Source organism: Lithobates pipiens, unplaced genomic scaffold (genome assembly GCF_037356315.1).
Source record: "Lithobates pipiens isolate NorthernLeopardFrog02 unplaced genomic scaffold, aLitPip1_a1.2 Scaffold_23, whole genome shotgun sequence".
In the NCBI taxonomy this organism is placed as follows: domain Eukaryota; kingdom Metazoa; phylum Chordata; class Amphibia; order Anura; family Ranidae; genus Lithobates; species Lithobates pipiens.
In genome coordinates, this window is record NW_027507785.1 from 232,798,080 (window position 1) to 232,825,703 (window position 27,624).

The window sequence follows — 27,624 nt, forward strand, 5'->3', positions numbered from 1 at the left end:
GAGGCTTTCATCTTTTTATGGGTATCAATTGGCAATACATGCCTTTGAAGGATAATACCTTGGAGGACACTGGGATTATCACTCCATTCCCTAAAAGCCCAGGCTGGGTATTAAGCCACAAGCATGTGTGAACTCCTGTAATAGGAGATCATTTGGAGTTGGTAAACGGCAGTGTGTGTAAAGGTGGAGGTCACATCTTTCTTAACCATGGCTTTTGGGTGTATCATGTGTCAGTCTCACATCTGGAAATTATCTTAACACAGTGGACTTATTAATATTCTATAATGCGATAATCAATCTATGAATTTTTTAGATTTTTTCATGGAGTCACTTTATGTATCAAAGTTTAGCGCTATAGGAGTTTGTTACACAAATTCATTTATACGAAGGTTTAGCGCACCTTATTATAGAAAATTGATTATTTTGTGTGTATCTCTATTGGTACATTAAATAGGCTATTGCATATTAACATTCCGGTTGAACCGCTTATATTTACCGCTTATATGTATTTGGATTACTGTGATACCTCTATCTACACCTCCCCTATTGGTAATACTATAAGGCGCACACTTTTTGTTACCCGTAAACAGATTGCTCTTAAGTGGACCTCTCCACATCCACCGACTATGTCTGATTGGGTTGTAGATCTCAATAGGATCATTCTCTTTGAAAACCATACAGATTCCCTAAGGAACTCCCTGAATAAGTTTGATATTATCTGGTCTAGATGGCTTCAATCTATGATTTAGGTATAGGTATCATGTCAAGAAATGGGTACTGTATACTTTTTCTTGTGTCATATATACACCGAGTGAGCAGGGGGAGGTGGGATGGCAGAATTTGTTAAAGGGGGTGGTCTTGGGGGCGGGGTGGGGTTTGGTTTTGTTTGGTGTGATTTCTATTTTTGAGGTTTTGTCTGTATTGTGTCAATGTTGTTTTAATATAAATTAATAAAAAAGTATTTGATATAAAAAAAAGTGTGTATCTCACAGGAAGTTGCAGCCTGTCCTTCTAAAAACCAGCACATTCATTTTTTATTCATTCACCAATTCACTTGTTTTTTTTTGGTGGCAACGCAGTAATTTTATTTTATTTGATATAACATGGAGCCATTTGGATTATACAGCAGTGAAAATTATGGAATCATTTGGATTATACAGCAGTATATAGTATGGAGCTATGTGGATTGTAAAATATTCATAAAATTGTCCCGAACGGAATGGTGTTAAGTAAGGAATATGCACCAGTGTGTACAAAGTGTACAGTGTGCAGCACAGTGCACAGACTAGAGTGGTGGAGAATATATAATATACAACACAGTGTTGAAATGCTATGAAGTTTTTTTATGAAATTTATTTTTTATTTTTTTTATTCGGTCTTTTTCAATTTTTTTAACAAAAAATAAATACCCCAGCTGTGATCAAATACCACCAAAAGAAAGCTCTATTTGTGGGGAAAAAAAAAGATAAAATGTCATTTGGGTACAGTGTTGTATGACCGCACAATTGTCATTCAAAGTGCATCAGCGCTGAAAGCTGAAAATTGGTCTGAACAGGAGGGGGGTTTAAGTGCCCAGTAAGCAAGTGGTTAAATAACAGTTTTTTAAAAATCTGTTGCTGTTCTCATTTTGATGTGATTTTTGTATTTGCTCTCATCTCTGTAGACTCCGAACAGCGTCAGCTTTGACAAAGATACAGAAAAATCTCTATCGACAAGCAAACTGGTGATCCCAAGCATTCCGTCAACACAGGAGAGTTTAATCAAGTGGGCTTCTAAGGAAAATCACCCAGCGAATTACTACACTCATGCATCAGTGGCAAACAAGTTCCATATTAAACTCGTTGATGACATAGGTAGGGATTAAACATGTCAATATTTGCACATGTGAATCTAATTTAATATGAATTAAATTTAATACCAGGCAGAGACATCTATACTTGTTGTCTAAAATTATATATGCTATTTAAAAAATCAGTGTAATCAGTGTAAATCTGAGACATCTTTGCTTTGCGGAATTTTCTTTGTACAATAGAGAAAAGAGCCTTCCTTCTTCTTACTCCAAGGATTTAGGTTCTGCGTTACCACAGAGCTTTAATTCAAGGTTCCTAATCAGAGTAGTGATCCAGCATGTATATATATTTTGTTGGATTCAGCCCATGTTTACACTGACAGCGGGACTGAAATTGTGCGCGTTCAGATGAACTCGCACGATTTCATTCCCCCATGTCAGTTTGGACTTCGAGGGCGAATTCAGAGACATCTTAGCGGGTTGCTGCACAGATGTCTATACAAAGCGCACCCCAAAGTCGCCAAGAGTAGCACAGAAACTATTTTTGGGAATCGGCTCGGTGCCGCAAACTCAGAGTCACACTGATTCAGACAGTGCCATTGCCGGCAATAGCCGCCGATGTGGCATGAGAATTGACATGTCAAATCCCATGCCAAATCACTGCAATGTGAACCTAGGCTCAGTAATAGATTTTCAGTTTATTTATACAAGGCTTCATACTGCATAACTTATAAATGCGCATGAACCAGGTCCCAGTATGATCATGTTCATGGTGCATGATTACAGGCTTTATGATTAAAAACTATAATACGTTTCAGTACATCTTTTCTTAAACGCTACTTGAATCCTTTTAAAAGGGTATTGTTTTATATAAATGGTGGGCCATTTACCAATGGGTATTTTTAGTAATCCTCTTGAATTGTTAGTGCAGCCTTTTCTCTCTGAGATTGCTTGTTTTCATGTATATGCTTCAAGTTTATGTTTGTGGGAAAGAGTGCAGTAAAGCTAAAATGTGTGAACACTAGGGTATCATCCCAATATAGTAGAAAAGGGACAGAGAGTATTTTGGGACTCTGAATATTCCCCAGCGTGTACACACAAAAAAAATTCCTATATCATACAGTTTGTATAAAAATATATTTTTTATTTCATACAATATAAAAACACATATTGTTGTCTCTGAAATACATTACAAAGATAAGCGTATTAAATCTTTTGACAAGGTCAACGCATTTCGCGGATCATCCACTTTATCAGAACCAACAGAATTGGGTGTATTGAAAACAAGTAAATCACAGACAGTTAAAAACAAATCTCAGCATCTCTCAGTGGCAATCCCCTCTCGATTGTATTACTATTACTGTATTCAGATTAGTATTCGCCTGCGTGTGAAATATAAATGTTTTCTATCAGGCCTGCTCCCTACTCGGGGTAAGCCTCAGCATGTTTATTTTGCAATGCAATTGTGTTACCTCTTATGTTGGAAAAGCAATTTATTTGAATATAATCATACACAGTTCAATACATTCATCGTGCAATAATGAATTTGTATCTAAAGATACTTTTTAGATACTAAATCATTGTTGCATTATCATTTTTGTTATTTATATATCTACATGTTGTCCCTTCCGCATCCAAAACGGTTTTACTACTGTAAGTGTAATGCAGGTTGATAACTTCTACACATTAACATACCGTATCTCACAAAAGTGAGTACACCCCTAACATTTTTGTAAATATTTTATTATATCTTTTCATTTGACAACACTGAAGAAATGACACTTTGCTACAATGTAAAGTAGTGAGTGTACAGCTTGTATAACCATGTAAATTTGCTGTCCCCTTAAAATAACTCAACACACAGCCATTAATGTCTAAACTGCTGGCAACAAAAGTGGGTACACCCCTAAGTAATAATGTCCAAATTGTGCCCAAAGTGTCAATATTTTGTGTGGCCACCATTATCTTCCGGCATTGCCTTAACCCTCTTGTGCATGGAGTTCACCAGAGCTTCACAGGTTGCCACTGGAGTCCTCTTCCACTCCTCCATGATGACCTCACGGAGCTGGGGGATGTTAGAGACCTTGCGCTTCTCCACCTTCTGTTTCAGGATGCCCCACGGATGCTCAATAGGGTTTAGGTCTGGAGACATGCTTGGCCAGTCCATCACCTTTACCCTCAGCTTCTTTAGCAAGGCAGTGGTTTTCTTGGAGGTGTGTTTGGGGTCGTTATCATGTGGCAGTAACTGCCCTGCGGCCCAATCTTCAAATGGAGTGGATCATGCTCTGCTTCAGTATGTCACAGTACATGCTGGTATTCATGATTCCCGCAATGAACTGTAGCTCCCCAGTGCCGGCAGCACTCATGCAGTCCCAGACCATGACACTCCCACCACCATGCTTGACTGTAGGCAAGATACACTTGTCTTTGTAACCCCCCCACCCCCTCAACCTCTGCAGTAATGCTGGCAGCACTCATACGTCTATTTCTCAAAGACAACCTCTGGATATGACGCTGAGCATGTGCACTCAACTTCTTTACTCGACCATGACAAAGCCTGTTCTGAATGGAACCTGTCCTGTTAAATTGCTGTATGGTCTTGGCCACTTTGCTGCAGCTCAGTTTCAGGGTTTTGGAAATCTTCTTATAGCCTAGGCCATCTTTATGTAGATCAACAATTTTTGTTTTCAGATCCTCAGAGAATTCTTTGCCATGAGGTGGCACGTTGAACTTCCAGTGACCAGTGAGAGCGATAACCCCAAATTTAACACACCTGCTCTCCATTCACACCTAAGACCTTTTAACACTAACGAGTCACATGACATTGAGGAGGGAAAATGGCTAATTTGGCCCAATTTTGACATTTGCACTTAGGGTGTGACATTAATGGCTGTGTTGAGTTATTTTTTTAGGGGACAGCAACTTGTAACGGTTATATAAGCTGTACACTCACTACTTTACATTGTAGCAACATGTCATTTCTTCAGTGTTGTCATAGGAAAAGATATAATAAAATATTTTCAAAAATGTGAGGGGTGTACTCATGTTTGTGAGATACTGAATATGTTTTCTATGTAGCATTTAACTGTGGCTCTAAAATCATAAGGTTTTTATCTTAATGTACCCCCTTCCTAAATACTTACCTGAGTTCTGTATCAATCCAGCGCTGTGCTTGGTCTGCAGATCTTCTCTCCGCTTTTTCACAGGATTGGTTGAGTGCAGTGGGAGCCATTAGCTCCCACCACTGTCAGTCAAATCCAGTGAGTAGAGAGCAGGGGATGGGACCAAGCCACACTGTATGTGTCAATGGACACACACAACCCAGCTCTGGAGTGACGGGGCCCACTCCAATCCTCTATCCGTTTTCTCACATGATTGGCTGAGAGCAGCGGGCGTCATTGGCTCCCACCGCTGTCATTCAAATCCAGTGGGCAGAGAACAGGGGATGGGGCCAAGCCACACTATGTGTGCCAGTGGATATACACACAGCCTGGCTCTGTAGTGAGCCTGCTTGTGTGCCACTATAGGATGTGGCTTCCTATGATGGCACATGCAGAAGAGCACCCCCAGGGGACGCCAGAAGTGGAGGTTCCTGATTGCTCTGTGCAATAGCATTGCACAAACAGATAAGTATAACATGTTTTTTTTTTGTAATTGTACAACTGCTTTAAACATTGCTACTTTAAATCAGGTAATGCATTATACCCACATCATATGGCTTTTGGTTTTGACATTTTTTAATTGTTTAAGGCCCCTTGCACATGGAGCTTTCCTGCTGCAATGCATCTGTGCGGGTATTTTAGTGCATTCGGAATAGACAGGTGCAGGTTCAGCCCTACCTCAGGCAGCCTGTTAAAATGTGTGGCAGGCTGTAGCTGAACTGTGCTAAACCCTGTACTAAACGGTGCCAGCCTTTAGGGCCGTGTGCATTCAGGGACAAAGGTCCAGAACAGGTCTTTTGTATTCTGGCCATTTGTCCCTGGTCACAAGGTCCTAAATGCTGCTACTACTCTGCACAGCGTTCAACATCATCCTGCTGCAGTCTGCCAAAGATTTTGACAGTCTGCCGGCAGTGTGGCTGGACACTGCATCTATCCTTCTTGGGCACACCAAAACGCCAGGAGGGACACACTGCAGCTAGGTCGCTTTGTGTGCAAAGGGGGGCTAAAGTTTTCTGGATTAAGTACAGAGAAATTACATTTTCTTTTCTGTCTGTGTCCCATTGCGGCAATTTCCCTTTGTTTCATTTCAAGGTGACAACATTACTTCCATAAGAGGAAGTGAGAAGAACTCCATTAAACACAAATAGCAATAAAATGCTCATGTAGGCTCTATCTTTTCCATACCCTACTAATGAAAAAGGGTTGTGTCCTTGCTAGAAACATTCCTTCCCATTTACTTTTTGTTCTGTTTCTATTCTATCCAAAACTTAAAAAAAAAAAAAGTTTTGGCTAGAGATACATTTCAACCAGTATAGTCAAAGTAGTTATTTTGCAGTGGAATGAAATCCATTTACCACATTATGTATAGCAATGGATTAGTTTAAAATTGTTAAAATCAATATGTGATTTATAGTTATGAACTGTTTAGATACATTTTTTTTGTTTAGTAGAGATGAACGATGATGAAAAGTCAGCGATCCCCCCTAAATGGTTAGAATTACTGCGTTTAACTGATAGAGAAGAAATAGGAGAGTTTAATCTAACATCAGAAGATCTGGACACTCGGGACTCCCTGAAAGAACCAGAGGAGGCACAGGGGAACATTAATGTTGCTTTGTCTGTTAAATGCGATGAGACTAAGATTGTGGCAGCCATACAAAAAGAAAATCTACAGGTGCGTAACTTTGACATATAATTTGACTAGTTTATATATAAATACGGTCATTTAATTGAGGCGTTCTGCATTTAAAGGAATATTGTATGACACAAGTGATGTTTTTTTTTCCTTTATTGACAAAAATGGGAGTATCTGCATTCAAATTCAGATTTTTGACCATTGCGCAAATGGAGAGAAGTCACAGTGGTTGAGACAGGAATGGGCAACAATGTGTGTTAAAAATGCATGAAGGATCATTAAATAAAAAATAGAATACCTCCTTTTAAGAATATTATAATTATCTTTTAAATGTATATGTAAGAGGATATTCCTACCGTTAAGGCAACATGAAATATTTTACAGGTTGTATAACCTTTGCTTTTCAGTTCAATTAAACCATTCATTTTAATATATCAGTCTTCTTAGCCTGGGCAGAAAATGCCGGCTGCTTGGCTCTCTATAGCCTTAGTACTTTTTCAGTCACTAACCAAAGAAAAGAAGGCAAACAGTGAAAGCATAACTCCGGATCTGCCTACTTGTTTCAGGCCCGTGATTTGGAAAATAGTTAATACGTTCGGCCAGGACTAACATTTTCATATGGAGAGGTCAGGGCTAGATACCTCTATATTTTACTTAGAGGTTTCTTAAAGTATAACTAAAGGCAACATTTTTTTTTTTTTAGGTTTGAGCAGAGTGGAGAGAGATTAGAACACCTGTCAATTTTTATTGCTGTCTGTGCTCCTGTTAAGGAGATCCCCCCTTTATTTGTCCTGTTTAGCATTATCATTGAAAGTGCCTATAGTTCTACTCTAAAGTGCCCTCAACTCCTCAACTGACACCCCCCCCCCCCCCAGCAAACATTAAAAGTCAGCAGCTACACATACTGTAAGGAAACCGACTGTGAAGCCTTGTGCTTTCTGAATTGCCCGGTGGAGGAGGAGTGCCGAAGTTGCAAATGATTTTGCTGTGGTGAGATCTCTGGGGATGGGTACTTGTCAATAACTGGTACCCCCCCCCCCCCCCCCCGAAAGGTGCCAAATCTGCCACCGGAGGGGGGAAGAAGGCAGATAAGCGGAGCTTCTACTTTTGGGTGGAACTTCGCTTTAAACATTCATATCGGGGACTGGATCCCCTGCAGTTGATTAAAGGCATTCATCCTGACTTCCTCTCCCCCATGCAGCTGTCCTTTTACCATATGGATAGGCTCCTTTCCCACTGCGCAGTAGCAGTCACGTTCCTGATGTTTAAAATGTAGTAAATGAAAATAACATTGAATTCCATAATATGTATTTTAGGCCAAATCTTTAACACAGTTAAAATGATCCTAATTTTAAAGTTAGGTGAATACATTTTCAAATCTCATCTGACTCTATTGAAAATAACTGTAAGGGCTTTGTTTGAAGGGCGTTTGTCTCAGATAGGTATTGCATCCCTATACATGTCTAAAGCACCGCAAAACCTGATCAACTGCAGGTCACATGCACCTGTCAATGAATTTTGAATAACCTCAAAGCTCAAAGGAACTCCTCATGCCCAAGCCCAAAGCCTGTCAACAAAGGCATTTTATTTAAGTTAAGGACCTTTATCTTTTTTTTGTTAGCTTTGTGAACTGAACCTTTGTGTTAATATATATTTTTTTACCTAAATAATGCAAAATTGAAGCACTTGATATCAGTATTGGCTGGCTAAAAAATCCATAAAATGTGTCTCAGTGCCTTTGGGCTTAAAATGTGTTTATTTAGTTTAAATGATAATGCGTTCTGCTTCTAATCATGGTTTTTGGCCTTAGCTGTTGACTTGTTGCATCCTTTTTAAGGCCAATGGATACATAGGGACCGAGCTTTCTCTACTCGATCCAGTATGCAGAGCACAGGAAAATGACACTCATTTTATCTTAGAATCTTCCCTGGAGGGATGTGGAACACAGCACACCATTGATGGCACAAGTATTGTTTACTTTAATACTGTAAGTAGATTGATGGGTTGTTAGTTCTATCTGAGGCATTTTAATAGAAATATAGTATCAAAACTTTGATAGCAATTTATCAATTTACAAGGGAGTGTAGAATGGTATGCTTGTTTTGGTTTACCTAGATCGTCTTCCTTTCCTGGATTTAAACTTGTCCTCTTATCTTTTTTTATCTTATGTTGAATTGTATTTTCATTTCTTCCCTGTTGTTTTTATCTTTCATTTTTTTCCTGGCTGAAAACTTTTTTTTACATATACATTACCCAGCATAAGTTCAAGATCTTTAGACCCCAACATCATCTTCCCAAATCCTTGCCTAGAACGCAGCTAGAGCACACTTATTTCTATTTCCCACCAGTTCTGTTATGAGATTTCGGGATCATAAATGGTTGTTGATATCACTGAAAAATTGTGTTTTTAGTTGTAACTTATGGACTGTCATGACTGTCATGAACAGTTTGTTGTGATGCAGATTTTGGGTAAATTATTATAGCATCATCATATAGCACACAGTTTTTTGGTTTATTGTAGGATGGGATGGAAGGGACAAATATAGTTTTAGGAATTCACTGCAATCACAAGTTTTTTTTGTATACACATTTCCCTTGAAAAGCCATTACTTCTTAAATATGTGCGCAAACATGGCCTGATAAAATACCCCAGGGTCCTTTAACACTTAAACATTTTTTCCTGCGTTTTTACCTTGCAAAAAAAATGCAAGAAAAATGTTTCCCTTTAAATCCTATGGTACTCTTCACACCACTGCGTTACAGGTGCATCCTACACCAAAATTGAAAAATTGAAATAATGGAAATCACGGTAAAAATTGCGATTTGCATTTTTGAGTCACATGTCCATTTTTCACAGGTGCAGGCAACCCAAAAACACACCAGAAGCACACAGTAAAAGTAGTGTGAAATGTTGGCTTACTCAACCATATTCAGCTGTAGATCAGATGGTGTTTTTTTTCTAAAAGGTTCACATCTCTGCATGTTTGCAGGCCACGTTTGCATTGGCATGGCATTCATTTCAATGGAACCTTTTCAAAAACGCGACCGCAGGGAAATTTTATGGTCTTTTTGACTATGCAATTTCCCTGCGGTTCCCACACCTGCAAAGGCACTGCGATTTTATATGCGTGGGGGTGCCATTCAGAATAAATGCCAGCCCTGCACTTTTCCACAGAGCAGTGTCTTTTCACTGTGGGTGGTTGCGGGTTTCACTGCGATTCCTGCACCCGCAGCCACGTGCCGAAGTGTGAACCTAGGGTTAGGCCAGATTCACATCTGCACAATGTGGTAATGCTTACTAAAGTGTAACTGCAATGCACAGTATCACAATATACGTTACTGTGACATGATATTCATTTTGAATAGAGATCCAAAGCACCACAACACACATACATTTTAATGCAACACTAGGCACATATGTGAGCCCCCAGTGCATTGTGGTGTGTTATATTGAAAAAAGGTGCAGGTCCATTATGGTGAGTTGAACTATTACATTTTATATTACAGTGTAATAATAATAATTGCGCTTCAATCATCCTGACACCATATCAACCATGGTGCCATGATGATTGAAGCGCCAACACCAGCCACTGCCCTGACAAATTGCCCACATATTTTTCTGGCAGTGCCCCTCCCGAGACTAGACTCTGGATCCGCCCCTGCCTGGGAGTAATTGTAACTGCCAGCCATGCAATGTAGTTCCACAACAACTGGAGGCCCCCAGGTTGCAAGCAATTCAGAATATCAGCTGCCCTAAAAGTTAAAGCTTTGAGTACCAAAGTTAACTCCCAATAATCAAATAATTTAAGAATGCTACATCATAATAAAGTTATGGCTTAACAACCCCAAATTATAGTTTTGACATTGTTCTGGTGCATGAAATGCTATTTCTTCTAGTATAGAAGTTTGGTTCAGAAACAACACATTTTGGGTTTTATTTACTAATGCTGGAGAGTGCAGGTTAGAAGCTGATCTGCTACCATGCACAGCTGCGCCAGATTTTGGGTGCACTGGTTTTAGAAAATATACCCCTTTGGCACAAAATTCTGGCTTATACTGTATGTCAAATAAAGGCCAGTGTCATGAAATCATCGGTAATGTAAAAAAATTTTCTACCCCAGTAGTATGAAAGGAGTTGTTAGGTAAATCAGGTACAGTATCTCACAAAAGTGAGTACACCCCTCATATTTTTGTAAATATTTTATTATATCTTTTCATGTGACGGCACTGAAGAAATTACACTTTGTTACAATGGTAAAGTAGTGAGTGTACAGCTTGTATAGCAGTGTACATTTGCTGTCCCCCTCAAAATAATTCAAAACACAGCCATTAATGGCAACAAAAGTGAGTATACTCCTAAGTGAAAATGTCCAAATTGGGCCCAAAGTGTCAATATTTTGTGTGGCCACCATTATTTTCCAGCACTGCCTTAACCCTCTTGGGAATGGAGTTCACCAGAGCTTCACAGGTTGCCACTGGAGTCCTCTTCCACTCCTCCATGACGACATCACGGAGCTGGTGGATGTTAGAGACTTTGCGCTCCCCCACCTTCCATTTGAGGATGCCCACAGATGCTCAATAGGGTTTAGGTCTGGAGACATGCTTGGCCAATCCATCACCTTTATCAGTGGTCGTCTTGGAGGTGTGTTTGGGGTCATTATCATGTTGTAGTACTGCCCTGCGGCTCAGTCTCCGAAGGAAGGGATCATACTCTGCTTCAGTATGTTACAGTACATGTTGGCATTCATGGTTCCCTCAATGAACTGTAGCTCCCCAGTGCCGGCTGCACTCATGCAGCCTCAAACCATGACACTCCCACCACCATGCTTGACTGTAGGCAAGACACACTTGTCTTTGTACTCCTCACCTGCTTGCCGCCACACACGCTTGACACCATCTGAACCGAATAAGTTTATCTTGGTCTCATCAGACCACAGAACATGGTTCCAGTAAATCATGTCCTTAGTCTGCTTGTCTTCAGCAAACTGTTTGCGGGCTTCCTTGTGTATTATCTTTAGAAGAGGCTTCCTTCCGGGACAACAGCCATGCAGACCAATTTGATGCAGTGTGCGGCGTATGGTCTGAGCACTGACAGGCTGACCCCCCACCCCTTTGACCTCTGCAGCAATGCTGGCAGCACTCTATGGCCCAAAGACAACCTCTGGATATGACTCTGATCATGTGCACTCAACTTCTTTGCTCAACCAAGGCCTGAGTGGAACCTGTAGTGTTAAACCGCTGTATGGTCTTGGCCACCATGCTGCATCTCAGTTTCAGGGTCTTGGCAATCTTCTTATAGTGTAGGTCTTCTTTATGTAGAGCAACGGTTCTTTTTTCAGCTCCTCAGAGAGTTTTTTGCCATGAGGTGCCATGTTGAACTTCCAGTGACCAGTATGAGAGAGTGAGAGCGATAACACCAAATTTAACATGCCTGCTCTCCATTCACACCTGAGACCTTATAACACTAACGAGTCACATGTCCATGGAGACAGAAAATGGCTAATTGGGCCCAATTTGGACATTTCCACTTAGGGATGTACTCAGTTTTGTTGCCAGCGGTTTAAACATTAATGGCTGTGGGTTTATTTTGAGGGGACAGCAAATTTACACTGTTATTCAAGCTGTACACTCACTACTTTACATTGTAGCAAAGTGTAATTTCTTCAGTGTTGTCACATTGAAAAGATATTCTAAAATATTTACAAAAATGTGAGGGGTCTACTCACTTTTGCCAGTAACTGTATATGTGCTACAGTAAATATACACCCTAATAATGACATAATTAAGAATTTCAGGTATGGCTATTTAGTACATTGGACCAATGTATCTATGCGTATACAGCACCATGCTTGACCAAACCCCCTGGAAACTTACAACCACTGCAGTAGGCACCATTGCACCAGTGATCTCCACTTTTTCCTGGTCCCGTGCTCTGCCCTGCAGCATTCTGTACACAGGATGCTGGTTGCTTGGCTATGATGCCATTCAGAGAATGCTTTGCATTTTCTGATTGGACAAGGTGGAGAAGCAGGATGGTGACGTCATGCAGCTTCTAGGGCGATTGGCCAGATATGGTATATGCATAGTTACATTAGTCCAAATGGGACCCATGTAACTAGGTATAAAATCTCTACCTGGAATTCTTCAATAAGTGACTGGGAATTGGCTTAGTCCGTATAGAAGGTGCTCGGTCACACACATATTTACAGCCTGCAGGGGTGATGTCAACAGACATAGAAAAATAGCTAAAAGCTACATATATCTCATGAGCCACAGATAGGACAACATCACTCAGCATTTAAAGCTTTATCACTTAGCTTAGTAAGATGTGGTTTTGTAATGAGCTTCATCTAGGCCAAATTTTCTATACTGCCCATTCATTGGTCTATAAAACAAATCTCCTGCAATTTCTATATTTGAGCCTGAAATAAAATCCAAATCCTTCTCTTGACATAAGTATTGTTCACACGATAGGGCAGCTTCCTCCCCAGAGCTCAATCCGAATGTATAAAAAACACATGTTCCCTTTCTCTTGCAGGCTTCATAGTTTCCACATGCTCCCAAACAATCTGTTTTTCCTATGACCTTGCCTGTTGGTCATTTAGGTGCTTTGTTTGTTTGTGTGGAGTTCCCCCAATTTAAAATGAGTATGCTCAATGGAAAAGCAATCAGTTGAATGCAATCTTTTTAGTCAGAAAAAAAAATAAAAAATTGTATGCTTTTATTTTTGTGAAAGCAGTCACACTGACAGCTTTTCCTGTGATGTTCCAGATTGTTATACAGCTATCACCACCCACTGAGGGAAGTGGCTGGCCTAGCGATTACGAGGATTTGGAATCTGGCGATAGCGGGTTTCCAGGAGACACAGAGGAAACTGAAATAGGTCTTCCATACTTGAAGCGTCCTGAAATTGTGGTGGTATGTGTTTTTCAGGAAGACACAAGGAGCGGACTTTCCAAAAAGCTATTTTAGCTGCTTCCCTTTCGAATGTTATTTTTATTAGACCCATATTATTAGACATGGCTGCCACTCACACGCCTGAGATGAAAAATGCGAGCGGCGTGGTCGGCCAATATTTTGTGCATTCACCCTAGAGTGCATTAAGGAAGCCAGGTGGTTCTTTGAGTCCCCAAGTTATTGCCAAGTCTAGGATAAGATCATTATGATCCCTGCTACTACTGTATTCTGAATACCTGCCAAGGTCCATGTCCCTTCCTTAACCGTGTTTCATCTTTAGGGCTCGTTTACACTTGCTTCAAAACAAGGCTTTTTTTGAAAGCTCTCTTAATGCTCCTGTCACTAAATAAAATGGTTAACTTACATTCCTGTTTACACCTTGCATTTGCTTTTTGTTTTGCTTCAAAAATTATACCCCATGCCATTTTAGTGGTGGTTTAAAGCGGAGTTCCACCCAAAAATGGAATGTCCGCTTTAAGGGAAGGTGACCCCCTGACATGCCACATTTTTTTGGGAGGGAAGCGGATACCCTATTTTGGGCTCCCACTTCCTCCTTGCGCACCGCGACGCCGGAAGGGAGATCACCTCTCCCCCCACCCTCTTGGCAATCAGTCCCAGATGATTGCCTGGCCAGTTGTGGCACGCCCCGTGGCTCGCACATGCACAGTGAAGCCACAGCCGGGCACCGACATTCAAAATGGCAGCGCCACAGAGAGGAGGGGGAGACGAGCGGGGCTTCGTTCCCCTGCATCGCTGGATCCTGGGACAGGTGCGTGTCTGATTATTAAAAGTCAGCAGCTGCAGTATTTGTAGCTACTGACTTTTATTTATTATTTTTTTTAAGCGGAACTCCATTTTCAAGCCTCCATAGAAGTTTATAGCAAAGCTCAATTGAAGCACCTGCAGCTTTTGAGAGGCTTTAATTCTGATTTAGCTTCGTTTTGTTTTGGAGAAATTGCAGGTATGATATATCAACACACACACAGGGCATCTGCCAAGCTTCAACAAAGCTTAAAAAGAGCATCACCGAAGCTTCACCAGAGCTGCACTGAAGCATCACCGAAGCTTAACCAAAGCACCACCGAAGCATCAAAAACACACCATAAAAGCATGTTGAAGCAGGGGGTGCTTTAATGTGTTTTGAAGCGGAAGCAAGTGTAAATGAGCCCTAAGGGGCAGTTAACATTATATGCGCATCAGAATATCAGAAATGTATGTCTGTGAATAGCAGCATTAAACTGAGTGAGCACATAGTAAATTGCTATTAGTTGCAGTGATTAAGGTGCTCTAAATATCTATTATCTAATAACTATAAAGAGGATATTAGACTGTTGCCATTACTGATGGAAACTCCTCTTTCCATCATAGGTGTGATGCCCATTTCATTAGGGTGTGCACACCAAAGCTCAAACACACATGACTTTCTCTGCAGTCTCAGCTGCACGGGGCAGTAAATGAATAGGAAGTGCTCTGTGCTGATCGGCTTCCTGTTCATTCCCAAACTGAAGCATAATAAACACAGTTTGCTATGGTTCAGTTATGAATGAACACAGTAAGTAAGTGGGTTCATTTAGAAAAGGAAGGTGCTGGTAAATTACATATTTACTACCCCCGTCCCCCACTCTCCATCCTGAAACATCCCCTGCACCAGCTGGGAGGATAGGAGGGAAGCCAGTAGCACTTCAAGGTGGGGGAGCCAATAGGATGGATGACCGGGCATATGGGTAATCAGCATGGCATGTAGTGATTAGTGTGTGCCCAGGCATAACTGTGCGTGCCTATGCTCTCCATAGTGATTTTGCAATGCCATGTGAAAATAATCTTTTATGCAAAAGCAATATTTAACAAAAAGGGGTTGTCTACATTAGCTTTTTGAAAAACATTGGCTTCTATTTTGGCATTAAGGAATGTTACTTGTAAATGCTGTGTACTAGAAAATAGTATGCCACTGAAATGGAAAATACAGATTAAAATATATATCTTTATTCAGTATATATTGGGAAATACCCACTTTTCAATGTATGCAATTGTTTATTTGGGATTTGCTGTGTTCCACTCTCCATTCTTTACGGGACAGACCAAAAATGAGTGTCATTTTCAGATCTAAATTCTAATGCGTGGTATACAAAAAAATAAGTCATCAGTTTAAAGCAAATTTGTTTTCCATTTATATGTGATGCATGAAAATGAGTAGATCATATGGGTGAATATATAACACAACACTGCAAATCTATAGGAGCGCCAAGTGATGTATGTATTAAACTACCTTCGTTGGGATATCTTGGCACCGTTCACATTTTTTCCTACTGTGGCAACTTCTCCACATCCCTTAGTTCTTAAGAAAGGTTCTCTATGAACTGAAATGATCATTGCTGACGTGATGCCAGTACAGAAAAATGCCTGTGGTAGATACCATGATTAACAAATTAATTCCGAGTCTATAGAAGTTTACTTTACTTAAGTATCCAATTGAGGGCAATTTTGCAATCCAGAAATAAATAATCTGGAAACCGTTGTGTTTGTGCTAAAATAAAAAAAATAAAAATTCAAATTTTCTACTTTTAGCAACTAATATTCTTTTCTTGTCTTTTTAGTTTAACTGTACAATGCCGCAGGATACTGGGTCCCCCTTTGATTTAATATTTGCTCATCCAGATGCAGCAATAAACAATGTTACATTTAACATGGAGCTTTATAAAACAGATCTGTTCCTTACACCGTCTCAGAACTATTTCTCAGTGGCTGAAAACGGACAGATTTATGTGGAGGTAAGCTGTTAACGTTATGGGAACCCCAGAAATCTAGTAATGGAGAGGTACAGACACTTTTATTGGCTGTGTCACTTTAAAAAAAAGTTTGTGTTTTTATACAAAATTGTTAATGACTAAAAATAATTAGTGGTGCACCGAATGGGTTTTTTGGTGCTGAAAACAGATACCGAAAATAAAAAATATTTATATCTTTGTATACAATTGTATTATAATTGACTTTTTAATTAATATCATCAATTTAAATTAATATGAATTTATGATTGGCCATTATTGCCACCTTTGGTGCAAGAAAAGCTCAAGAAAATTCAGTTTGCGGTCTCCAACCACCTCTTGCATCATGTCCCCAGTCTCTAACCATCTGACAGAGACTGCAGACATGCTACAGGAGATGGTCAGAGACTGCAGACATGCTACAAGAGATGGTCAGAGACTGCAGACATGCTACAGGAGATGGTCAGAGACTGCTGACATGCTATGGGAGATGGTCAGAGACTGCAGACATGCTACGGGAGATGGTCAGAGACTGCAGACATGCTACGGGAGATGGTCAGGGACTGCAGACATGCTACAGGAGATAGTCAGAGACTGCAGATATACTACAGGAGATGATCAGAGACTGCAGACATGCTACAGGAGATGGTCAGAGACTGCAGACATGCTACAGGAGATGGTCAGAGACTGCAAAAATGCTACAGGAGATGGTCAGAGACTGCAGACATGCTACAGGAGATGGTCGGAGACTGCAGATATGCTACGGAAGATGGTCAGAGACTGCAGACATGCTACAGAAGATGGTCAGAGACTGCAGACATACTACAGGAGACGGTCAGAGACTGCAGTCATACTACAGGAGATGGTCAGAGACTGCAGACATGATACAGAAGACGGTCAGAGACTGCAGACATGCTACAGGAGATGGTCAGGGACTGCAGACATGCTACAGGAGATGGTCAGAGACTGCTGACATGCTACAGGAGATGGTCAGAGACTGCAGACATGCTACGGGAGATGGTCGGGGACTGAAGACATGCTACAGGAGATGGTCAGAGACTGCAGATATACTACAGGAGATGGTCAGAGACTGCAGACATTCTACAGGAGATGGTCAGAGACTGCAGACATTCTACAGGAGATGGTCAGAGACTGCAGACATGCTACAGGAGATGGTCAGAGACTGCAGACATGCTACAGGAGATGGTCAGAGACTGCAGATATGCTACGGAAGATGGTCAGAGACTGCAGACATGCTACAGAAGATGGTCAGAGACTGCAGACATACTACAGGAGATGGTCAGAGACTGCAGACATACTACAGGAGATGGTCAGAGACTGCAGACATGATACAGGAGATGGTTAGGGACTGCAGACATGCTACAGGAGATGGTCAGAGACTGCTGACATGCTACGGGAGATGGTCAGAGTCTGCAGGCATGCTACAGAAGATGGTCAGAGACTGCAGACATACTACAGGAGATGGTCAGAGACTGCAGACATGCTACAGGAGATGGTCAGAGACTGCAGACATGATACAGGAGACGGTCAGAGACTGCAGACATGATACAGGAGACAGTCAAAGACTGCGGACATACTACAGGAGACAGTCAGAGACTGCAGACATGATACAAGAGATTAATGCAGCCTCCCCAATGCCCACAGATGCAGCCTGCCAGTTCCCCACAGATGGAGCCTGCCAGTTACCCTCAGAAGCAGCTTGCCAGTTCCCCTCAGATGCAGCCTGCCAGTTCCCCTCAAATGCAGCCTGCCAGTTCCCCTCAAATGCAGCCTGCCAGTTCACCTCAAATGCAGCCTGCCAGTTCCCCTCAAATGCAGCCTGCCAGTTCCCCTCAAATGCAGCCTGCCAGTTCCCCTCAGATGCAGCCTGCCAGTTCCCCTCAAATGCAGCTTGCCAGGCTCTGAATGCAGCCTCACCCGTGCACGGATCAGAGCTGCGATCTCCGTGAGTCCTGGAGCTGTGAATTTAATTGCCCGGGCAGCTGCAGTAACAATGTCCCACCTCCTGTAATCACGTCACGCCGATTCAATGTCCCGCCATTGGATCAGTGTGCCGTCTGTCACAGGAGGCAGGACATTGTTACTGCAGCCGCCCGGGCAATTCAGCTCCGTGACACACAGAGATGCCTGCTCTGTGGGGATGGAGGAGAGGAGGAGGGAGGACTGGGGCGAGCCAGGAAGACGCCCCCTGCAATGGGCGGCACCAGAAGGCAGGGGTCCACCCAGGCCCGCCCCCATTTTTGGCCCCATTATCGGCAAGATTTTCCTTTCGGCAATGCGCAGAAAACACAATTTTTTCGGACGATATGTTTCGGTGGCCGAAATTTCAGTGCATCCCTAAAAATTATGTTTATTAAAATAATAAACATAATACCCCTTTACCTTTTATTATATACGTTATACATTTATACTGAACTTATGATCTAATATATTTTTATCTTTGCTATTATGTTACTGGGCAATACAGCGTGCATTAAATGATCCCCTGAAGAAGGAATTTAACTATTTCCAAAACATGTTGGGATCTCTGAATCTTTATATGATTGTTTGGCCTCCCACCATGAGACCAGCTTTTTGATTCAGCATTTAGCTGTATATTGTTATAACATGACCATCTATTTTTGGTTTTAACATTGCTGTATGTAAATTTGAATATTGTCCAATAATACAATTTGTATTTTTGCTTATACGCTTTATATTTTTGTATTTGACCATACCCCTAGGCCATAAAATCCCTTGGGCATCCCTTTTTGCTTTTTCTCCATATATTTGGGATGTGGCTTGTCTTCAGTTCCTTTAGTCTTTTAGGTAGTCTCAAACAAAATGTATTGCATTTAAATAATAAATATACTATGGGGAGATACATAAGTGCCTTTAATGCTGTTATATGTGTTCATCTTTTGGTAACTAATAGACCATTACCATAGATATCATTAGAAATAGGAACATGTTTGGAGTTAAACATTCTGATTTTCAGTACTATTACAGCAATACATTACAGAGTAAATGTTGATGCTCAAATGTGATTGCACAAGTATGTATTTAGATATCCATCATAATAAAGAAAAGTACAAATGTAAGGAGTGTACAAGTTATACATAAACAGAATGGGAAGCCTAGCAACATTCCAAAAATAACTCTTTGATATGCAGGAGTTCGTTTTTATTAGATAAAATAACAAGTAACCAACACATCTCTCATTAATTTATATTGCTAAATTCATGATTTTGGTAATTTTTATGTATTATCTGCAGTTTTTGGAGACAGGGTGGTATAGAATTGACTGTCTTATAGCAGTGATGGCGAACCTTGGCACCCCAGATGTTTTGGAACTACATTTCCCATGATGCTCAGCTATACTGTAGAGTGCATGAGCATCATGGGAAATGTAGTTCCAAAACATCTGGGGTGCCAAGGTTCGCCATCACTGGTCTATAGTATTCTGCCGAGGTCAGTGGTTTATATAGGTGTATATATATATATATATATATATATATATATATATATATATATATATATATATATATATATAATTTATTATTATACAGGTTTTATATAGCGCCAACAGTTTGTGCAGTGCTTTACAACAAGAGGGCAGCTACATTACAATTTGGTACAAGGGGAATCAGAGGGACCTGCTCGTTAGAGCTTACAATCTAAAAAGGAGGGTCAATTGATTCCAAAGGTAATAGCTGTGGGGGGATGAGCTGATGGAGGAAGTAAAACAGTGTTAGAAGCAGGGTAGGCTTCTTTGAAGAGAAGGGTTTTCAGGGATCGCCTAAAGATGGATAGATTAGGGGACAGTCGGACAGATTGGGGTAGGGAGTTCCAAAGGATGGGAGAAGCTCTGGAGAAATCCTGGAGACGAGCATGGGAGGAGGTGACAAGGGAGCTAGAGATCGGGAGGTCTTGGGATGACTGAAGAGAGTGGCTTGGTTGGTATTTTGGGACTAGGTTAGTGATGTAGCTGGGGGCAGAGTTGTGGATGGCTTTGTAAATTATTGTTAGTACTTTGAATTTTATTCGTTGAGTGAGTGGAAGCCAGTGGAGGGATTGGCAGAGAGGGGGGGAGGACACTGAATGGCTGTTAAGGTGTACGAGTCTGGCAGCGGCATTCATTATGGACTGAAGTGGGCATAGTCTATGTAAAGGTAATCCAGGAGGGAGTTGCAGTAGTCGAGGCGAGAGATGACCAGGGAGTGAATAAGAAGCTTGGGGGTGTCATTAGTCAAAAAGGGGCGTATTCTGGAAATGTTACGGAGGCTAAGGCGGCATGATTTGGACAGGGATTGTATGTGGGCCTGAAAGGACAGTTCAGAGTCTAAGGCCGCGTACACACGGGCGGACTGTTCGCCCAACTAAGTTCGTCAAACAATCCGACAAACAGTCCATTCAAAATTAGCATGAACGGACTTGACCACACACGATGAACGAACAGTCCGCTGAAAACGTGCGTGATGACGTGTACAGCACGTACGACGGGACTAGAAAAACAACGTCCTATACACTGCAATGCAACCTTCAGCCGTGTAAACCCTTTCTGAGCATGCGCGATACTTAGTCCATCCAACTTGCCTACACACGAGCGGACTGTCCGCTGAAACCAAGTTTGGACGGACAAAACCAAGTTTGAACGGACTGTCTTACGGAAATTCCGTAAGACTTTGTTCGTCAGACTGTCCGCTGAAACAGTCCGCTGAAGCCCACACACGAGCGGACTGTCCGCTGAAAAACTGTTCAGCGGACTAAGTTGGGCGAACAGTCCGCCCGTGTGTACGCGGCCTAAGGTTACCGCTAGTACCCTGGCATGCGGGGACGGACTGATGTGCCATTAATCTTGACAGAGGGAGAAGGGGCACGTGGGGGAGGAAATATTAAGAGCTCAGTTTTAGATAGATTAAGTTTGAGGAAATGGTTTGACATCCATGGCTGATATGTCTGTTAGTAGATCAGTGATGCGTGAGGAGATTGATGGGGTGAGCTGAGGGGCAGAGAGATAGATTTGGGTGCCATCTGCATATAAATGGTAGTGAAAGCCATGGGAGGCTATGAGCTGACCCAGGGAGGATATATATATATATATATATATATATATATATATATATATATATATACGGTATATGTATATATAGCCAAACTTTTTCTTCATTTTGGATAAAGTAGGTGAGGGTTAAAAGCGTTAAAAGCCTTTCCAGTCAATTTATTTATTTTGGGAGGATTCTCCTTGCTTTCTGTCTTGGAGGTACAACAGGAAATGAAAGGAGTCCCCTAAAATTCAGAGGAATTACTTTCTTTGAACATTGATGGTTTGAGCTAGAGACCATGCTGGACTGATATATATATATGTATATATATATATATATATATACGGTATATGTATATATAGCCAAACTTTTTCTTCATTTTGGATAAAGTAGGTGAGGGTTAAAAGCGTTAAAAGCCTTTCCAGTCAATTTATTTATTTTGGGAGGATTCTCCTTGCTTTCTGTCTTGGAGGTACAACAGGAAATGAAAGGAGTCCCCTAAAATTCAGAGGAATTACTTTCTTTGAACATTGATGGTTTGAGCTAGAGACCATGCTGGACTGATTAAAGTGGTTGTAAACCCTTACAACACACTTTGACCTACAGGTAAGCCTAGGTTAAGGCTTACCTGTAGGTCCAAGAAATATCTCCTAAACCTATACGGTTTAGGAGATATTTGCCCGTAGACAGGCACCGCTGTCTATAGTGCATGCGCCGTAGACAGCGGCGCGCAGGCGCACTGAGTGTGGCACTTTCAACAACGGAGCTGCCGCACGCGTTGGCTCCCGTGCGCATGCGCGGGAGTGACGTCATCGCGGCTTCGCCGAATGACAGCGGCGGAGCTGCGAGACCCCACGAGAAGATGGATGCGCCGGACTACAGGGGACAGCGGTGACTTCGCTGGCTCCTGTGTCAGGTAAGTGACACATAATGGACTCCTATGTGATGCATAGTAGTCCATTATGCTTTGCCTTTGCAGGGAATGAAAGAGGAAGTAAACTCATCAGGGTTTACTTCCTCTTTAAGTTATTCATTGTAAATATTAGTTGGTTCCATGGATGGGTGGTGGTGTTTAACTCCCTTTTGGAGGTATGGGCTGCTAGCCTACTGGTGAGACTGGGTTGCTGCTTCAGTGGGTAAGATATTTTGATAGGGATAGAGGAGTATAAAATAATAAATATATGTATAATAATATAATAAATAATATATGAATATATTAGAAGTGTGATCCAGCAAGAATACAAATTTTAGTGTTTTTTTAAGTACAAATCTTATATTGCCAGAGATTCCACTGTTGAATCTTCATTTGAAATAAAAAATATAAATGCCTTAACATTTTACTTTACATTTTTAAGGTCTCCTTAACCAAGGCAGAAAAAGATCTGAGCTTCATGATCCATACTTGCTTTGTTTCTACTTCCGCCAATTTTGATTTGCTAAGCGATTATACAATCATCGAGAACATCTGTCCGAAAGATGATTCTGTCAAGTTCTACAATGTAAAGAAACTAAACTACCCCAAATCACAAGAGCAAACAGAAAAGAAACGGTTCAGCTTCATGTTTAAGTCTATGTTTAACTCTTCTCTGCTCTTCCTGCATTGTGAGTTGACCTTATGCACAAATAAAGACGGAGAGATGGATAATCTACCCAAGGTGAGATTTTGGATCCTTTGTGCAATTTGTTTTTGGAGGTATAAATAGAACAAGCCACTTTTTTTTTTTTTATGGATCCACTCCAAGGTCAATGAGTGATTAGTAGAAAAAAAACGGACAGTGCAGCCAATTTCCTGCACTCTGCAGTCAGGCTCAAAGATAAATTTACTTTTAGGTCTTTTAGGAACTATTTAAATAGGTAGCTTTGACTCCTGTTTTTGAACCAAAGTAGACAGCAGTTAAATATCTAACAAGGCACTTAAAGGTCATTAACAACACCATAAATTCATAAAATTATATTTTTTACAATATGTCAGTGGTAATGTCTTGCGATAATATGATAATTTCTGTAGCTTGTGAGTATGAGGATAATTTGACTTTGTTTTTCCTGTAAAGTACCTTCTATGCTGTCTACCTAACATTGGTGAAAGCTACATCATTTCATTTAATTCCCCATGGGACTGAGTGCATATAGCACTTGGCCCTGTTTTGAGTGGTGGTCATTGTGGATTAAAAGTATATATATGTTAATACTGGCTAAATCTCCATTCTAGTCTGATGCCATATTTATGGTTATTCCTGTGATGGAGGATACAATCAGCACCCCACCCTCTCTAAGCTCAATGTTTACTATTATAATTGGACAAGCAGTGCTATAGGGGCTGTGTGATATAACTGCCAGCTGCTAGTAAACATACAGGGCACCGGCAGCTCTATCACCATGACAACGCTGCTTGTTCATTCATAAGACCCCATTCACACCTGAGCGTTTTGTAGCTTGACGCCTGAAGCTACAAAACGCTGGAGGGGAAAAAATCCATTATTCTCAATGGAGATGGTTCACATCTCCACTCCAAGTCGCCTGAAGCCCTACGCCTGAAGCTCAAACAAGTTCCGGACCGTTTTTTGTTGCGCGAATCGGGCTGATTTGGGCGTTTTTCTTCTTTTAACATTGGTGACCTTTTGCCCTGCACAAATTCGCGGCAAATCGCGGTAAAAAAACGCAGCAAAAAAACGCTTGAAAACGCTACGCTCAGGTGTGAATGCAGCCTAAGAGTCAAAGATCATTCAGTTCTGCCAGGGCTGTGTATGTTTACAAGCTGCAGCTGTCAGATCACACAACCCCACAGTGGTGGATGATTCTTTATTATTGTGAATAAACGGGGAGCACCCGGACGCTCCCCTACACTCCAGCTGTGGACTGTTCCTCAGCGTCCTTGTCTCCAAAGTAGGGCTGTAGACTCTGCATTGGACTTGATGACATCAGAGGACCTGTGACCACTGGACCATTGGTTAAAAGAGGCTGCAGGGATTGCTCTTGCAGTGCAGAGGCAGCCTACAGGGATAAGGTAAGCAAAACTGTTTTTATTAATCTCCTAGACCTAAAGAAGCATTTAATCCATGCAGTGTGGGGACAGCCCCACGGCAATGGAGCATTTTTAATTTTCCTGGAGTTTAGCTTTAAAGTATATCTAAATGAAAGCTCAAATATATGATATTAAATCTAAGCATTTCCAAATAGATGAAAATCCAGCAGCGCTTATTCGTTAAATAAAAATCAAAATCAACTTTTGTGGTGCAATGTAGCCAGGGCTAAAACATTAAATGTGGTCCACATAGTCCATATATTTCAATGGCAGACCACTCCTGATTATCTCTCTGGACTATGGACTATATGGACTGCATTTAATGTTTTAGCCCTGGCTATATTGCACCACAAAAGTTGATTTTTATTTTTATTTAACAAATAAGTGCTGCTGGATTTTCATGTTTGGAAATGTTTAGATTTAATAAGTGATGGTGTTATTCAGTTCTGAATAATTGTATAAGCGGCTGCTTTAGAATCTCTGTTTGATTACAACAGTCTACCTATTTTATTTATTTTGGTCATTTTGTTTGAAATTTCACTGCTTCCATTTTCTATGCATTTTTTATGCACGGATATTTTTTATAAGCACTTGCATTTATATAGAGAACAGGGCGGGCGGAGTTGTCGTATGAATTTGTTGTCAAATATATGATATGTTGCAGCTTTACCAGTCCTTAGATGTGGTGGCTGGTTATATATATATATATATATATATATATATATATATATATATATATATATATATATATATATATATATATATATATATAAAAAATATATATATAATTTTTTTTAAGTACAAAAAAATACCGTTGATCCTCACAGAAATCCAGATGTTATAGTATACGCCATCCCAGCTAAGGAAATGAGAGTAAACATTGTTACTATAGGACAGGAAGTGTGTTGCTGTCAGAATCCCCCAGTAAAAATAAGAAAAGAAGCCTAATAAAAAGATGGAACTAATATACCCACAACATCCAAGGATTAGTACTCTGTATTATTTTACAGTTTTTGCTTTTAGGTTTAGATAAGCTCTGAGTTTTTGCTAAATGTGTTTCTTTATTTTTTGGAGTAGGTGTTAGTGGTATTAGTGGTAATTGCACATCATAGCTGCTTGCCTCTTGACATGGCACTTAGCCTTAATTTTTAATGTAACCCAGGCAGTGAAAGTTCATTGCATTCCTGAAATGAGCACTGACTGTGTGATAATAGTAAGAAAATCAGATTGTGTTTGAGGGCAGTGTGGAAAACCACAGCAATTCTGAATGCATTTATCTCAAGTGGAACGTTCATGCTACTAAACTGAAGTATACACGCTGACAATTGTGTGTCGGGTTACTTATGTTCAGAGGTGTGTTTTGCTTCATTTCTTTAAGGAAGAGGGGTTAGAATTTAATACCATGCTTATTCTGTGCTTAAACTTGAGAGGGTGGTCATTTGTTCATGTGTGACCTGACTAGCCTAAGGTCAAGCTGTCTGCAGAGCTATCCATAAACTAAGAGATTGTATCAATAGACAGGGTCAGGGTGGGAAGTTGGGAGCAGTAGACCTGTGCTGGTTTAAGCGAATAAACCGTATCAGTCCAGACAGGGTTACAAATCAGTTCAATCACTCGTTCCTTCTGATGGAGGTCTGCCATGAACAATGACATCTCAGCCCAATCTGGATGAAAATGGTTCAGATGATTATCATGTTTGTGGGTACCCTTTGTCCAAAGAATCTAAGGAAGCCTTTCTCAAACTTATCAACACAAAGGAACCCTTAAAATACCTTTCTAGTCTCAGGCAACCCCTTCTAAAATTCACTCTACAACTCATGATACATTAGTGTGATGGTCAGTGGGAAAAATTCTCCTTACAGTTGTGAACATTGAGAAGAATGACCCCCTTGGAGATAGTCTAAAAGTTCAATGGTGTCAGTGGGAACTTATCTAAGAGGCAGAATTTGCTCCTTACTCAAGGAACCCCTAGCTACCTCTGGAGGAACGTTAGGGTTCCATGGAACCCTGGTTGAGAAACCCTGTTCTAACGGTTCCAGAACACAGGATGTGACTAGGTAAATAATACAAACACCATATTATATATCATCTATTTTGTGGATCAAAATATTCAAGGATTTCTTCGCAAATTTATATTCTACCTGAAGTATAATGTACAGTTTATGTTACTGTCATGTTTATTGCCTACAATGCTAATCTCTATTTTCCTTACTACTTCAACAAAGCTGTCAGGCCGTTCCTGACATATTACAGGTTAAATATCAAAGGCAAATTACACTTTATACAAGCAATAAATACACATACAGTATATTTGCAGGAAAAAAAATGTATTATTATTATTTGTCAAATCAGTCTTTGAAGCAACAATGTGGATAGCAAGTGCAATGCCAGGCTCTTGCAGGCTCTTCCTCCATCTCCATATCTGTACCAAGGTATAAGATTTAAGTTAAAGAGATGGAGGAAGTGATCACCGTGCTTTTGTTTCATTGAGAACTACAAGTCTGTATGCCAAGGTGGCAGTTCATTCATTCACATATCTCTGAATGAAAGATGAAGGTCCCATTTGCACCCTGTTACACCCTAAATCGGGGGGTGTAACATGTACAATGGTGCAAAAGGTGGAGTTAGCCTTTAAGCTCCTTTGTAGTTCTTCATGCCTGTGTTAAAAAAAAAAAAAAAGTAGCAAAGATCAATAATATTAATGTGTAGAGTGTAGTTATCCACATGGATCCATCTGTTTTTGTCGAGGACCTAACACAATGAAACTTTTTAAGCCCTATTTATTTAAAATATAGTAGAACGAAAAACAGGGACAAAAAGAGAGACCACCATAACCATTCATGTTTCATCTCTGTCCAGGCTTCTGATTGGTTGTTATGGGCTAGGTGATATATGGTATGCTAATGCCTAACTTTTTTTAATTATGTATATGTGGCCACTTTGTACACAAATGATTCTTGCTAACAGTACAGACTCTTTCAGCTTCACATATTGTAGCAGGTCAGTCTGACAGTCTTTGAAGCTTGTAAAGATACTTGGCGCATCCCGACCTGACCCTTCATACTTGTGTTTCAGTGCATTCCTCCTGATGAAGCCTGTACATCTCTTGACAGCAGCATGATAATAGCAATGATAAAAAACAAGAAGTCATTCACAAAGCCGCTAGCGGTGATCACAACAGAGAAAACTTCAGGTAATACAACATATTCCCAGAATCCCAGGGAAGAAAAAAAAATGTTTCCTAAATTTTCA

General features: G+C 40.7%; 1 protein-coding gene across 7 annotated transcripts in view; it reads left to right on the forward strand.

The window, feature by feature from the left end:
* Positions 1-27,624, forward strand: part of TGFBR3 (transforming growth factor beta receptor 3) — a 305,577-nt gene that overhangs the window by 227,674 nt on the left and 50,279 nt on the right. For 4 of the 7 annotated variants that reach the window (XM_077452926.1, XM_077452929.1, XM_077452927.1 and 1 more), the window contains exons 8-14: positions 1,664-1,853; positions 6,399-6,625; positions 8,424-8,573; positions 13,358-13,504; positions 16,138-16,311; positions 22,706-23,005; positions 27,448-27,565. In XM_077452926.1, coding sequence (XP_077309052.1) covers positions 1,664-1,853; positions 6,399-6,625; positions 8,424-8,573; positions 13,358-13,504; positions 16,138-16,311; positions 22,706-23,005; positions 27,448-27,565 — 1,306 coding nt within the window. The remainder of the gene's footprint in view (positions 1-1,663; positions 1,854-6,398; positions 6,626-8,423; positions 8,574-13,357; positions 13,505-16,137; positions 16,312-22,705; positions 23,006-27,447; positions 27,566-27,624) is intronic. The other 3 variants (XM_077452928.1, XM_077452930.1, XM_077452932.1) reach the window with 2 other exon arrangements.